The 14,532-nt window shown below is 60.0% G+C and overlaps 1 protein-coding gene across 5 annotated transcripts in view; it reads right to left on the bottom strand.

The window, feature by feature from the left end:
* STIM1 (stromal interaction molecule 1) overlaps positions 1 to 14,309 on the bottom strand; it is an 83,778-nt gene extending 69,469 nt beyond the window's left edge. For all 5 annotated transcript variants that reach the window (XM_082762600.1, XM_082762599.1, XM_082762601.1 and 2 more), the window contains exon 1: positions 14,100 to 14,309. In XM_082762600.1, the coding sequence (XP_082618726.1) occupies positions 14,100 to 14,217 (118 nt within the window). In that variant the 5' untranslated portion in view covers positions 14,218 to 14,309. The remainder of the gene's footprint in view (positions 1 to 14,099) is intronic.
* Between the last annotated feature and the right edge of the window lie 223 nt (positions 14,310 to 14,532).

The following is a 14,532-nucleotide window of genomic DNA, read 5'->3' on the forward strand; positions in this document are numbered from 1 at the left end:
GGATAAAGTAAGGAAATGGCAGGGGAAGGAAGGGACTCCAATTAAGCACTGCAGCCAGGGACTGCAGCTTGGATCCCTGCAGAGCACAAAGTGCCCCCCAAGGAGCAATGACCATCCTTCTGGAGAGACTCCGTTGACACACGAGGACGTCTCCCCCGAAAGTGAGCTCACCCAGCCACAGCCCTGCTCACAGCAGCAGTTTGCAGGGCCCAGACTCTCGCCCATGCCTGCAGAGGATTCCTCCTTTCAGCCTCAGGAGACTCAGCCCAGCAGTTTTGTCCCGTTATATGCACACACAGCCTTTAATGAGGTGACTCCCATTACCTGCGTGCTGTACGATGTGCACTGGATGCGTGGCTTCCATCTGCACCAGGGTTAATTTAATTACTAGCTCCTGAGATCTCAGCTCGCTTTCCCACCAGAAGCGATGCGATCAATCTCCATCTATTATTTTGAAGTGCCAAGAGGGAAAGTACTATTCAAAGTCACCCCGGGCACAAAGCCACGAGGCCGGGTTGGAGCCTGACCCCATTCATCTTGATTTCAGCTGAACAAACGGCATCTTTTTCATAACCAGGCACTTGGCAGTTGAGTTGCCCCCCGGAGTTTCAATGAGGACAACTCGTGCACGATGCTGGACGGGAACAGGAGGGAGGGTTTGAGACCTGCACGAGAGAGAGCCTGGGCCCCTGAAGGGCTGGGTGCACTTACACGGCACAGCGGGTACCGGGCTGTGCATGGGGTAGAGAGCAAATGAAGCACACCTGTCCCTTGGCACCCCATAAATCCTGCACGAACACCGGTTTGCAGGTACAGAACACGACGCAGAAACCCTTCTGCTCCTGAGTGCCCAGCAGCCTGTGCCTAAAGGTGAGTCCAGCAGAGCGTCACCTTGTGCTTGCTGTTTGCTCCCTCTGCAGCACCTTGCTGCACACCCCGGTGCCCAGCTTGCAGCTGGCACAGCACCCGGACACGATTAGAAATGGAGAAGACATTTTGGGTCGCCTGCTCCAAGGGGAAAGCCCACGTCGTGGAGCTGGAAGCCCCGAACACAGCACCTGGGCGAGAAGACAGACGTCAGGAATAAACGCCAGGCTGAACCGAACCACGTGGCAGCTTACCAGAGTTTATTGGCAACAGGAGCAATCAGCTCACCTCCAGCACCGCGTGAGGTTTTGGGCACCACAGCGTCAGAAAGGGGTCAAACTATCAGGGAGCCTCCAGAGGGCTAGGAAGGTGCTGAAGGGTGTGGAGGGCAGGATGTGTGAGGAGCAGCTGAGGGCCCTGGGTTTGTTCAGCACAGGGAAGAGGAGCCGTGGCAGAATCCCATGCAGCAGCCTTTTAAGCTAGAGAAAGAGGGGATCCCCTCCCTCATGGTGTGCCACAACTCAGCCCTGCACCGTGATTCCTCATGAGAATCCTCACTGATTGACCCTCACACTACCGATGCAGCCAAATCTGCCATCCTTTAACATCATACCCCCTGCCAAAGAGATTCCCCTCACCACTAAACCTACCCCATGGCCCTGAACACGAACCCAAGCTATTTCGACCACTTCTAAGCCCCTACTTATTAGGAATTCCCCTAACCCTACCATCCATGCTCCTCCCAGCTCCATTATTCCCATCGCCCAGTAACCGATGGGTCCACAACCGCCTGTCGACTACCTGGTTTGAGGGGAGGCCTCATGACACCTGCAGCTCCCTCAGAGGGAGGTTTTTATTTAGATTAATATTTTTTTTAATTTATTAAAACCAGCAGAGGGGCAGGCACTGAGCTCTGCTCTCTGGGGACAGCGACAGGACCCGAGGGGACGGCATGGAGCTGGGGCAGGGGAGGGTCAGGCTGGAGGTTAGGGAAAGGTTCTGCACCCAGAGGTGGTCGGGCACTGGGACAGGCTGCCCAGGTCACGGCACCGAGCTGCTGGAGTTCAGGGAGCATTTGGACAATGCTCTCAGACATCGAGTTTGATTTTGGGGTAGTCCTCTGGGGAGCCAGGAGTCGGACTCGATGATCCTTGTGGGTCCCTTCCAGCTCAGGGTATTCTGTGATTCTCTGAACTCCAAGCACCCACTAAGTATATTCAGAAAAATACCACTCAATTTACATTTAAGTTAATTACGGACCACCACAGCTTCCACCTACAGTAGAGGCTACTTAAGTGCCTGTTTCTGAATAAGAAAAAATACAACTGGAAGGGACATTATTTTCCACATCACAAGAAACAACGCACTGCAGAAAGGTAATAGCCTTAAATATTAAAGATCAAAACAATCTGGTTACTGCACAGACATGAAGATGCTTCAGGAGCAGGGAATTATTGTTCTAGGAGGCTTTAAAATCATTAAATCCTGGCAGAAAGGAGCCATCTGGTCCCTTCTGCAAAGAGCCAAGAGGGAGGTGATTACGGGGACGCTGCCAGCCAGGGCTGAGGGCTGCTCGGGCGCCGGGCTGGGTGAGCCCACGGACAAGGCACCCGCTGCACTCAGAGCTGCACAAAGAGCTCCGTGCAGGGGCTGAAAGGAAGAAAACGTGTGAAATCCTCGACTCCAGCAGCCCGCGGGCTCACGCTGCAGCAGCTGCTCAGCACGGCCGGTTCCCAAACCCCCAGGAGCATTCCTGCAGCCTCGCCGTGACAGACACCAGAGCGGAGCCAGGGAGGGCAGCCCCTGGGCTCTCCCTGCCCCATGCCCCTGGTGCTCCTGGCTCAACGCGAGCCCCAAGTTTGATTTGCCACGCTTTTGGTCCCCTGTGCTCAGAAAACCAGCCTTTGTGCTGAAAGCTTGTTCTATCTTCCAGGCTTCACCAGCTAGCCTGAAAAAAAAAAGAAAAAACTACAAGGTATATCGCATTTCTTCCTAAATCCTCTGCCCTGCCCCAAGGCTTTGGAGCAGTCCCACCACAGGAGCACAGCCGCTGGGTGTGCTGGCAGCAGCACTCCCCAGGAGCAGGCACGTCACCCCCAGCACTCCTCTGTGCCAGGAAACAAGTGACGGAGCCGAGCCGTCAGCAGGATGCTGACAGAGCCCTGCTCAGAGCCTTTCAGCTGCTAGGGCTGCACCCCAAGCAGCCCGTCATTACGCACGTGAGTTACAAGTACCAGCAAAGCAGGACTCTTAGACCTTTAGCTTCTGTTCTCCGGGCCTTCTACCAGCTATTACGGTAGCCACAGAAGCGGAAACGAGTTTTAGCACTCATCTCCAGGCCAGCGGGTCACACGCATTCGTTGCGTTACATGAACACATTGGGGGAGAAAGTCTCCAGCCTGACTGCTCACCTTGTGCAGCCTGAATCGAGCTCCTTCCCCTCGGCCATGGGATGGAAGCAGAGTTTGTTTTACTGAGTGGCTGTAGCTGATGAGAGCCACTCTAGAAAAAGACTGCTCACTTGCTGATGACCCACCCAGAACCACTCGTTTGCCCCAAATCTGATTTTTCTTCAAAGCCACCATCGGCGAGTGGCAGCTCCTCGCTGGCTCCCCTGCAGATGGACACAGCGCGGCCCCGAGCAGCAGCAGCACGTGGTCAGGGCAGAATGAGGGAGAGCTGCAAAGGCTTGAAGCCGCGGGTTATTTCTGGTCCTGCACCAGGGTTACGTGGATTCATAGTTTAACATCAGCTACATTCAAGGATTGTGTTTACAAAAGGTGCAGCTCTGACTACCAATAAAATTTGGTGCCAAATCCTAACACAAATACGCAGGGGGGAGCACCGCTCCTGTGGGAAGGCGGAGAGCTGGGGGTGTGCAGCTGGAGGGGAGAAGGCTCCGGGGAGACCTCCTGGCAGTACGTAAAGGGGGCTTATAAACGGATGGAGGACTTTTACTCAGGTAGCTAATGATAGGACAAGGGGGAATGGTCTGAAACTAAAAGGGGATAGGTTTAGATTAGACATTAGGAGGAAGTTTGTCACTCAGAGGGTGGTGAGGCACCGGCACAGGCTGCCCAGAGAAGCTGTGGATGCCCCATCCCTGGAGGTGTTCAAGGCCAGGCCGGATGGGGCCCTGGGTGACCTGACCTGGTGGGGGGTGGAATTGGAGGATTTTTCAGGTCCCTTCCAACCTGAGCCATTCTATGATCTCAGGAATAGAAGTCCAGCCTCCTCTGAATCCTTTATAACACCTCATTAAATAGAAAATAAGAGATGCTCTGGTCTCTAGCTCTTTAGGCAGGAATTATTTCCAGCATCAGTGTGAGGAAGATGTGCAGCTGCCTCTCCTGCTGCTTCCCACCAGGCGATTTTCCTGCAGTTCCCGGTCCCAGAGCAGAGCAGAGCAGCCTCCTTCCTTCCTTGGGCACCTTCTGCAGCAGCCTCCACGCGCACCTTGAGCCATAGCCACTGCCAGCCCGGGTCCCTCTGCTTGCAAAACCTCAGGAGCCTGAGGTGGTCTCTTCCAGATGGCCTCGCTCTTATGGCTCCTCTCTTGGGCCGAGCACCCAGCAGTTAAAATCCAGCACAACTGCCGGTTAGCAGAGTGCTTTCCTCCCTCAGAAACAGAAAATTACGCACGGAAAAGAGTTTTCAAGTTCTGGGAAGGGTTAGTTACCAACAGCCACACGCAGCCTCCATTGAACAATACAGCCTTCTCCTTCTCGCCTCTCAGTGTGACTTGTCTCCGTGGTACAGCTGGGCTCTGCATCGCCCCAGCAGCCACACAGCTGCACCCACAGCACACACACGGCCTGCCACAACCAAGCAAACCTTCCCCAAGAGCTTGGTAACCTCCAAGGAGTTTGGCTGGGACCGAAATAAAGGAGAGCCCACGTCACCCCACGTCACCCCGCGTGCTGCTCCTGAGCAAACACAAAGGGCTCCAGCCCGGGACGAGAAGGCAGTGAACCAGGTCACAGCTTCACAGGGCAGCCTCACAAGCCCTTCTGTCGGGCCGCCTGCTTCTGGGAAGCTCAATCCCAACCCCAACTACTTCCACAAACCCATTTCCAAGCTGCCTTCCCCCCTCGGATGGAGGAGCAGGGAAGGAGGTGTGCAAAGGGCTCCAAACCGAAGGAAAAGCGCTGCTCTGGGGGGTCCGAGCCCTGGGGGTCCTCCCTTTCCCTGGAGGGGCAGAGGGATTTGCTCAGCTGTGGTGGGCAAGAAGCCTGCGTTGGGCTGGGCAGTTCCTCACACTGTGTTTGTGCTTTTAGATTAGCATAATTTAGATTAGCATAATTATAATGGGTCTGATGCGCCCGGTGCCACCAGTGACAGCTTCCAGAGGCACGCAGCGTGAAACCCGAGTGAAGAAGGATGAACTGAGCCCAGCAGGCTGCCCATAAACCGGGGGAAAAAGCCGTGGTTTTGGGACAATTTGCTGCTTCCATCCGAAGCATTTCGGAAGGCAAGGGGTGGCTCTGGCAGGGCAGCAGAGCCCGCAGGTGAGCAGACGCACGGCCCGGTGCTCGATCTGCTGCAGAAGCCAAGCGGCTTCCCCTGAACTCCCCCACGAGGAATCGCTTCGTGGCGCCCCGCGATGATGGATGTCCGCAGGCTGGGCCCCCGGCCTGACATTTGGGAGAGGGTTCAAGTCCCGGCCCTGCCAGATGACTTCCTGCAGGGCAACGGGATCTCTGCAGGCTAATCCTCCACCTGAAATAGGAAGAGGAGCGCTTCCACGTCCTACAGCACCACGAGGTTAAAGATACCGGAGCCTGCAGCCAACTCTGAGGAGCCCAAAGTGCCAAAGTTTCCCCTGCAGTGAGGGCCCACGGATATTTGGTGGGTGCTGCACAGAAACCACCTTAACTCACGGGTTTCCCTCCTCATCAACCAAGCCAGTCTTTGTGTTTTTTTCTTCCCCTTATTAACCTTACCCGAGCGGATGGCAGTTTGAGGGTTTCCTCCAGCCAAGGCATAACGAGACCAGTCGCAGCTCTGAAGAGTGGTGACATCCCCGGCTCCTCGGGCAGCACCACGCTGCCAGACACGAGCAGCACCCCCAGGAGACACCCCGGGCTCTAATCAGGGCTGGCCACGGCTCTCGCAGAGCCCAGTGGTGCAGAGGGGCCGTGCCAGCAGACAGCCAGGGGCTACCAAACGCAGGAGGCTGGGGTGAGCCGCTCCCCACCGGAGAGCCTGCCTGAGCGAGTGCTCTGCCTCCTTATAGCACAGCCACAGGGAGCAGAAAAACATCTCAGCCATTTCACCTTGTTAGGCTGAGCGGCTGAAAATAGCCACGGGATGAAAAACAAACCAGCTGGAAACTCATCCGGACGGTAAGGCTGCAGCGAGCTGGAGGCACGGCACGGCGCGGGGACACCACGGCCCCGACTCCAGCTCCCCGTGCGGACCCTCGGAGCGCCTCCAGAAGGCAGCACCGCTCGGTGCTGAGCGAGGGACTCACCTCAGCCAGCACCAGCACCACAAGCAGGCAGCTCTGGAGATCAACTCGCCCCTAACATGGGCAGGCGAGGTGAAAGCTGCACCTGAAGACACCCAGCGCCGCAGCGATGGCACAGAACAGCAGGCTGTTAGACCAACATGACCGCAGAGGGGTGAATCGCACCCTCACCGAGGTGCACGGCCACCATGAGAAGAAAAAGCAAGGAGGAAACAACAACTGAGACCCCATCTCCCTTCCTCCCTACCAAGAGCTGTAGGAAAAACTGCCAGAGGACTCGGCACGCTGCGCAGCGTGGAAGAGGGGCACTGAGCGCCCCCGAGTATCCCCTGCCACGTTTTCTTTTAAAATGGTACAAGTTAGAGCAAGCAAGTAACAGGAAAACACAATTATCTACAGAGCACAGGGTGCAAGTCTTCAGGAAGCGGTGCCACCCACAAGAAACCACTGAGAGCAGCAGGGCCCTGGGCATGCTGAGCACACGAGGGCTCCAGGAACCCCGCAGGATGATGCTCCTGCAGCCCCCACTGGTAACAGGGGCTGGAAACGCTCCCCGTGCCCAGCATTGGCCGCCCTCCCCACCCGCTGCCCCACCTCGCAGCTCCTCTCCTGCAGGGTCACTGCTGACGTTCCCCCAAATGGAATGGTCGGGGTGGTCTTTGGTAATTTTCACATAAATCCCTTCTTCCTTATTTATTTACACCCTCCTACGAGCTTAATGCCTGCGTGGAGATCAGGGGGCAGACGCTGATCCTGCTGCAAAACGCCACGAAGAGGAGAAAGCCCCGCGGCTGCACGGGAGCTGCAGGGCCCTTCAACACTTCAGCCGCGAGCTGTGACACCGCCACCGCCCCGTGCTGACAGCCGCCGCGTGCGGGAGTAATTAACGAGGAGACGCTGCTCCGGGCCTGCTGCTCGGAGCTCCCCCTCACATACACCAAAACCTGGAGACCTTCCGCAGCGAGCACCGGGCCCGCGGGCCGGCACAAGGTGACACACCGAGTTCTGCAGCTTCAGGGCAGCAGGCAGCTGGGCAGCATTAACAACAGCAGCGACCTGGGCAATAATGTCTTCAGAAGTTATGTCTGGCCCCCAAACGAGGTTTTATCCTGCATCTGTTGATATCAAGGAAAAAACAGCTTTTTTTTTGCTTAGTCACAAATTAATTCTGCACTGGCACCCTCCCCGACCTAAACACGCATTGCTTAGCAGCTCTAATCCTGAGCTCTTCCCCCCGGCCTGCAGCACGAAGCTTGGCTCCAGCAGCAAACAAGCAGGCTGTTCATTTACAACTCCGATGCGGAACATTCTTCAAGTTCTCCTGTTTATTATGCTTCCAGCCTCCAAGAATTGCAGAAATTCAGGCACCGGAGCTCGAAAACCTAGAGTAGTGAACTGAGCTGACCTCAACACTCCTCCTTTTGGGGACAGCAGCGCACGGAGCACCTCGCCATGAAGCCAGCGCCTCGCCGCCCCGCACGAGGCACGGAGCGGTGCCTGCTGCCCACCGGTTCCCCCTCTCTCCACCACTTTCTGAAGGCTGGCTGGGGGCAGCGAGGCCTCCTGCACTTCCACGGCCCTGATCTGCACGCCCAAGGCAGATGATTCCTCCTCTGCACGTCTCCACAGCCCCTGGGGAGGGGGCCGGTGCCCACCGCAGCCCCCAGGAGCAGGCGGTTCCCGAGGGCAGCCCAGCCCGTGCTGATGCCCGCGACACACCACGAGTTTGTGTAGTTTCCAACGTGGAAAAAATAGGTTACTTAAAAATAGGCCGGTCACGCAAACAAACAAGCGTCTGATACTATTTCATGAAGATAAAACAAACAGGCGCGGACCGCTTGCGTACGTAAGCCGTGCGCAGTGGCTTTAATGACTTCCTTGTGCTCCTCTGGTGACTTTCACACCGAGCCCAGCGCCGGGTGCTTTGCCCTGCAGCCGCAGGTGACAAGAAGGGCCCCGTTGGGGCACAGCCCTGCTGCCCGCCCCGGCCACCAGCCCCTCTCCCAGGCCTGCAGCAGCGGTGCAGGGAGGCTCCAAGTCAGAGCCAACCCCACTGTGGAGCTGCGACCGCGTCCTCTGCCCCTGCCGAAGGGCCAGCATCAGCCGCTGAAGGAGAAGCTGCAGTTAGAGGCAGAGTCAGCGAGACGGGACCGCGGGGGCTGGCTGAGAGAGACGAGGAAAAACCAAAGGCTCGGGGCAGCAGGGCAGCCTCACGCCCTCGAGGAACGCCTCTGGGCTCTGGCAGCGAGCCCTTGGGGCACGAAGGGGGGAGAGGACAGGCCCCAGAGCTGAGCGGGGCCAAGAGGCCGTGCTGCTCACACAGCCTGGGCTGGGGGAGAGCTGCAGGGAGCCACGCAGCCGCCCTGCCCAGCCCGGGGCCCTGCCCAGCCCGGGGGACTCCCAGCCACACGCGGCAGCTCCGCGCTAACGCCTCCAGCCACATCTCCCCGTGGCCAGCAGGCAGCCGCAGCCTCCCGGGCTCCTGCCTGCTCCCAGTTTTGTTTCTCCCTCCCCAGCTTTGCTTCACTGCTAAATAACTCGGGAAGCAGCCGGGCGTTTGAACATGAAGGTCGTGGGATAAGGACTCCCAAAACCGAAACGCGACGGCGGCTAAGGAGCAGTTAAGGGAGGAGTGGTGAGCAGCCTGAGCGCTGAGAACCACACAGGGCAAATGCTGCTGCCTCCTGTAATCAGCCTCCGAGCTTAACGAGCTGCAGCAGCAGTTTCAGAAGCAGGGGATAGCCTCGAGGAAAGCTGCTCCTCTCAGAGGATCGCCTGCTGGTACAGCCTCCTTTTAGCGACAGGATCCACGTGGGATTGCGCTCGGTGCCCTTTTGCCTCCCTTCCCTCACGACTCAGCTCTCGAAATCAAACCCAGGGCACTGTGACACGCTTGGCTCGCAGGACCAGCCTCTGGGCAGGACAGGCACCGCTCCGTGCTGGCAGGAGGAGCAGGAGGAGCAGGTAACGTGCACAGCGTCACCAACACGCCCCTGGCACCCTGCGAGCCCGACACAGACGGAGCCATAAAACACCCAAACGCCACCCCCGTGGGGACGGGACGGTTCTGAGAGGGGCAGTTTGAAGGCTGAGGATCTGGGAAGGAGCCAGCAAAAGGCTGAATGGAGCCTCAGCCTCCCCAGCCCCAGCGGCACCAGCCCCGTTTTCCTCCCCAGCACCTGCCTGCGGCCACGGCACCGCGTTGCATGGATCGGGGCTTGAAGCAAGGAGGTGCCACTTATGTCCCTGTGCTGTCCATTCAGCCTCCCTCTGCCTACAATTTCCATGTGGTTAACGTTGGATTCTCCTCTCCCCCAGGAGGACGAGCAGGCCCCAAGTAACCCTGGAGGCTCTCCTCTCACACGCGCTCCGCAGGCACCGGGCCGCGGTCGCTGCCAAGGGACGGGAACTTCTCCAGCTCTCAGAACGCCGGTTCCTGGAGATAAAATTTCTTCCCTGAAAAAAAAAAAAAAAAAAAAAAGCGCAGGCCGTGCCACCCAAGCAGGAGACTCCCTGTTTTCTGGTAGCGTTTCTTTAACGCGTTCCCAGAAGCAGTGGCACTGCCCCAAGCAGGAGGTGTGCGTTGCCAGAGCTGCACCAGCACCGGCTGCCCCGCGGCGGGGAAGGGGCACCCAGCGAGCTGCCTCGGCCGGCCCCACGGCCACACTTTGAGCTGGCACGTCAAAAAACACTTGTCCCTTCCGTGGAGATGTCCTCAAGCTGCCCAGCAAGAGCAGCCTCTGCTCTGTGAAAGTGCCGGCAGGGAACGGCTGCAGCTAGAACAAGAGGCACGGTAACAAAAGCCTCGGAGCCTCGGGGACAGCGCCGCTTTTTGAAAGCGTTTTGTTTAAAAGCAAGAAAAAGGGAGCGGGTCCAGGTGCCTCACGAACCCCTCCAGGCCTGTGGGAAAGGTGAGGCCATGAAGTTATTACAGAAATGGTGAGTTCGGAGGAGTCAGGTCACAGAGGGCGAGGAGCAGCAGGGAGCGCCCAGTTCCACACCACCTCGGGCACCCCCCTGCCAGCACCACCAGCACCCGGCTGTGCAGCTCCCTTGCTGCCGTGCACGAAATCAGAGGTTCTGGCAACAGAACAGAGGACAGGCGTGGATTTTGGCATCGTGGTGGGTGAGGTGAACGTGAAATAGCATGAAAGAAATGCAGTGACAATGCTCCACCAGTTAAACAACCAGCAACCACAGTACCCAATATAATATTTAAACTGGGAGACGCAGAGGTAACCGCCCCCTGGGGTGCTCCCACCGGTGATGGTCACCACGCGGTGCTTCCAGAAGGCCCCGTTACGGCCACGTCCTGCTGTGGTCACACCACAATCATCCAGAAAACATTTTTTTCTTTATCCTGATCAAAGCAACGAGCAGTTAGAAGCTTGTGGCTGCAGCCCCCTTCGGCACACTCGCTTTGTTATCACCGATATCCTCTCTGTGTAGCTTTCCCTCAGAGCCCTACAGGTCACCAGAATGGTTTTGGGCACCTGCTTTCGGGTTCCCTCTGACACCACCCGCACACTGCCACCAGCACGTGGCAGCCCCCAGGGCAGCTGGGACACGGCTCTGCTCTGCCAAACACCACTCAGACAGGAGCAGATCCCAGAAACCTCAGGATCTAGGAACCCTGACAGGGAAGCAGGTGTGGAGAAGGAAGAAAAAGAGGAGGTGCTGCTGCACAGCACAAACACGGGACAAATCCTGATCCCACAGTGCCCTGTGGCAGCCCCAGTGCCCCTGCTCTGCTCGGGGCTGATCCCGGCTGGACCCCCCCAGGCTCCTGCAGGAAGGAGAAACGGGGTAAATCCACACCCAGGTCAGCCCCTGCCCAAATAATGCCGGCAGAGCAGGGGCTGGAGCCCAGCACCAGGCCACTGGGAGCACACGCAGAAGGGGGCAGGCACGGCCTGCCACGCACATGGAGCATCCCACAGAGCACTCTGAGGGGCACAGACTGCGATTTCCCTGTGGCTGGAAGGGGACGGGGCTGGTGGCAACCTAACAAAGCTCAGGTGAGTGGTGCCACGGCCAAGGAAGCCAGAAAAGACACCGCCACCCCCGGCACAGCCCCTGCACCTTCCCCGCATCTCCAGCGATGTCCCTGGCAGCGATGACAGGAGAAGAGGAGCAAGCTCAGCCACACCAGCTCGGACCATCGAGGCGCTCACCGCGTTCACTGCGATCCCATGCACCAGTTCCCGAGGCTCACAGAAGCGCCGTGCGTGCTCCCCCCTGACGTAAGCGGCCGCGACGCGCAGCTGAAGGCCACGCAGACAGCAGGACAGACGAGCCCGTCCCCACGGGCCGGACGGACACCGGTGGCCGTGAGGTCCCAGCAGGGAGCTGCAAAGAGGAGCAGCCCCTTCCTGGCAGCGCCGCTGGTTTCGGCTCCGTCCCCGCCACCGGCAGGGGGGCGTGCGAACGGCACGGCGAGAGCCCCGGGCCGGGCGTGCAGCCGGACGGGCTGAGGCTAAAAATAACCACGTGTGGGTGAAAACAATCCTACCGGCAGGCCGGCCGTCAGCACATCCTGCGCAACGCGGGGCGGCCGCTGCCCGGGCTCCCCGGGTCACGGCGCTGCTCGGCGAGGTGTTCGCGGGCAGCTTCGGGACCCCCTCGCCGCCCCTCCTGGCTCCGCGGCACCGACCCACGCAGCGAGGCTCCCCGGGCCTTACGAAATGGCTCCTGCCCTTTTGAGAGCAGCCCAGCGTGAATCTGATACCGGCACGGGAAGATTAAGGATGAAGCGTTCACCAGCAGCCTGTGAACGAGTTGAAGCCAGAAGAAAATCTGATCTGGTTTTCCCCCAGAGCCCGGTCACCAGCGCTGACTTTCCTCCACACACAAAACCGCTCTGCTCAAACCCTCACTCAGAAATCTTAGGACCCAAACCATGCACAAACGCCCAGCAAAGCACATCGCTGTGCCCGTGGGGTGTGCAGGGGAACACCAGCAGCCGAGCCTGAGCAGCAGACAGCACTGAGGCCACATTTCTGCTCTGGCACACAGCCTCCCTGCATCTCCTGGGACACGGCACCCCCTGCTCCAGGGAAAAGTGACCAGAGGCGTCCAATTTTTTTTTTTTTTAAATCATTAAAATCGTGGCATGTCAAACAAATAAATAAACGGAACCCTTTCACTTTCGAAAATGTGTCAAACACCCGCCCCTGCTTCACGATAAGAGCCTGTGCTGCTGGGGACGGGGAGAAAAGCGGCGTGCTGCTGCCTGGGGCTGCTCACTGTGCCAGGCTACAGGCAGTGGCCCTAAAAGTTACAAAGCAAGTGGCCACACGATCTCAAAGGGCACGTTTACATTAAGGTGCGTTACCAGAGTGCAACAAGCACCACCGAGCCCCCCGTACACGGCGTGGCTGTGCCAGGAGCTGCCAGCCTTCAGGCTGAAGGGCCCCGCTCCGTATGAACGCGTGTCTGGGTTTGCAGCCTGCGAGGTGCCACGTGTTGCTCTGCAGCACTGCGCGCCCAGAAGGAACCAGAACGTGCCAGCAGAGAAAAGCCGACGGCGTGGAGAAGAACGAAGCCCTCCTGCAGGAAAACCCCACCTGTGGGCAGCCTGGGCAGCAGGTCCTGGGACCCGCGCCCTCCCCGCACCGACGGCTGCGAGGGAACAGCGAGGCAGCAGCTGAATCACCAGGGCCGCCACACTTCTGCAGGGCCTCCAAAAATAACTCACCCGAAAATTCCTTGGAGGCATAAACCTTGCTTCATCAAAAGGACGGCAGAGATCCAGTTTCCTTAATGGAGCGGGCTGGATGCGAACCGGCTTAAGGACTTTAAGCTCACATACGGGGGGCACAAAAACAACTTCCAGCAGAGCAGGCAGCACACGGGCTGCACTAAGCAGAAGGGAGCCCCGTAAACCAGGCTGCCGGCGAGGTGAACCCAGCTCCCTGCACACCAGGCACCGAGCTCCTGACAGCTCACCCCATAGAGGGATCCCAGCGACTTTCCCTGTTACCCCCAGCCAGCCCCAAAGGCCTTCAGGGTGCCTGGCTCCATCTGGGCACCTTCACCCCGCAGCCCCGAGCCCCGCTGCTGAGCCGGGCTCCCAGCAGGGCCCGGACACGGGCCTGAAGCAGGGCCCATGCCCTGAGCCAGGCACCTCCCCGGGGCCCCAACCGATTGCCGGCCCCGAGCAGCCCCAGACCCCGGGTGCCGGCTGCGGGCACGGCCGGGGGGAGCCCCGGGGCTGTGCCGGGGGGAAACGGGGCTGAGAGGGGAGCACGGGGCGGCCCCGCTGAGGCGCTGGGGGGGTGCCCGGAGCCCCGGGGCCCGGCTGGGCAGCGGGCACGGAGTGCGGGGCCCTCCCGGGGCTGTGAGGGGCTCTGAGGGGACCCTGAGGGGGCTGGGGGGACCCTGAGGGGACTCTGAGGGGGCTCTAAGGGAGCTCTGAAGGGGCTGGGGGGAGGCTGAGGGGGCTCTGAGGGGACTCTGAGGGGATCCTGAAGGCTCTGAGGTGGCTCTGAGGGAGCCCTGAGGGGACCCTGAGGGGGCCGTGAGGAGGCTCTGAGGGGGCTTTGAGGGGGCTGTGAGGGGGCTGAGGGGACGCTGAGGGGACCCTGAGGGGGCTCTGAGGGGGTTCTGAGGACGCCCTGAGGAGGCTCTGAGGGGGCTGAGGGGAGGCTGAGGGGGGCTCTGAGGGGGCCCTGAAGGACCCTGAGGAGTCTCTGGGGGGACTGAGGGGACCCTGAGGGGACCCTGAGGGGCCCTGAGGCCGTTCCCGTCCCCGCGTCCTCACCCGCGATGGCCGCGTCCTCCAGGTGCGGTGCCGGGGCCCGTTCGCCGCGGCCGTGCTGCAGGAGGACGAGGAGGAGGCCGCACAGCACGCAGAAGGCGGCGGCGACCCGCACAGCCATGGGGCCGCTGCTCGGGGCCGCTCGGGGCCGTTCCTCGGGGCCGCTCCGCCCGCCCCGGGCCGGCTGCGGGCTGAGGCCGCTCACGCAGCGGGGGCGGCGCGGGCCGGCCCCCCCCCCGCCCACCCGGGGTGGTCTCTCCCTCCGCCCCCCCCCCGCGCCCTGCCCCCGTGGTCTCTCCCCGCCCCGCCCCGCCCCGCCCCGCCCCGCCCCGCCCGTGCCGCCGCGCGCTGGCTGACAGGGGGCGGAGCCAAGCGCCGGCACGCCCAGCCAATGGCGGGAGGGCTCCTGGCCACGCCCCCTCCGCTCCCTCTCCCC

The sequence above is a fragment of the Aythya marila genome (genome assembly GCF_965140915.1).
Source record: "Aythya marila genome assembly, chromosome: 1".
NCBI lineage: Eukaryota > Metazoa > Chordata > Aves > Anseriformes > Anatidae > Aythya > Aythya marila.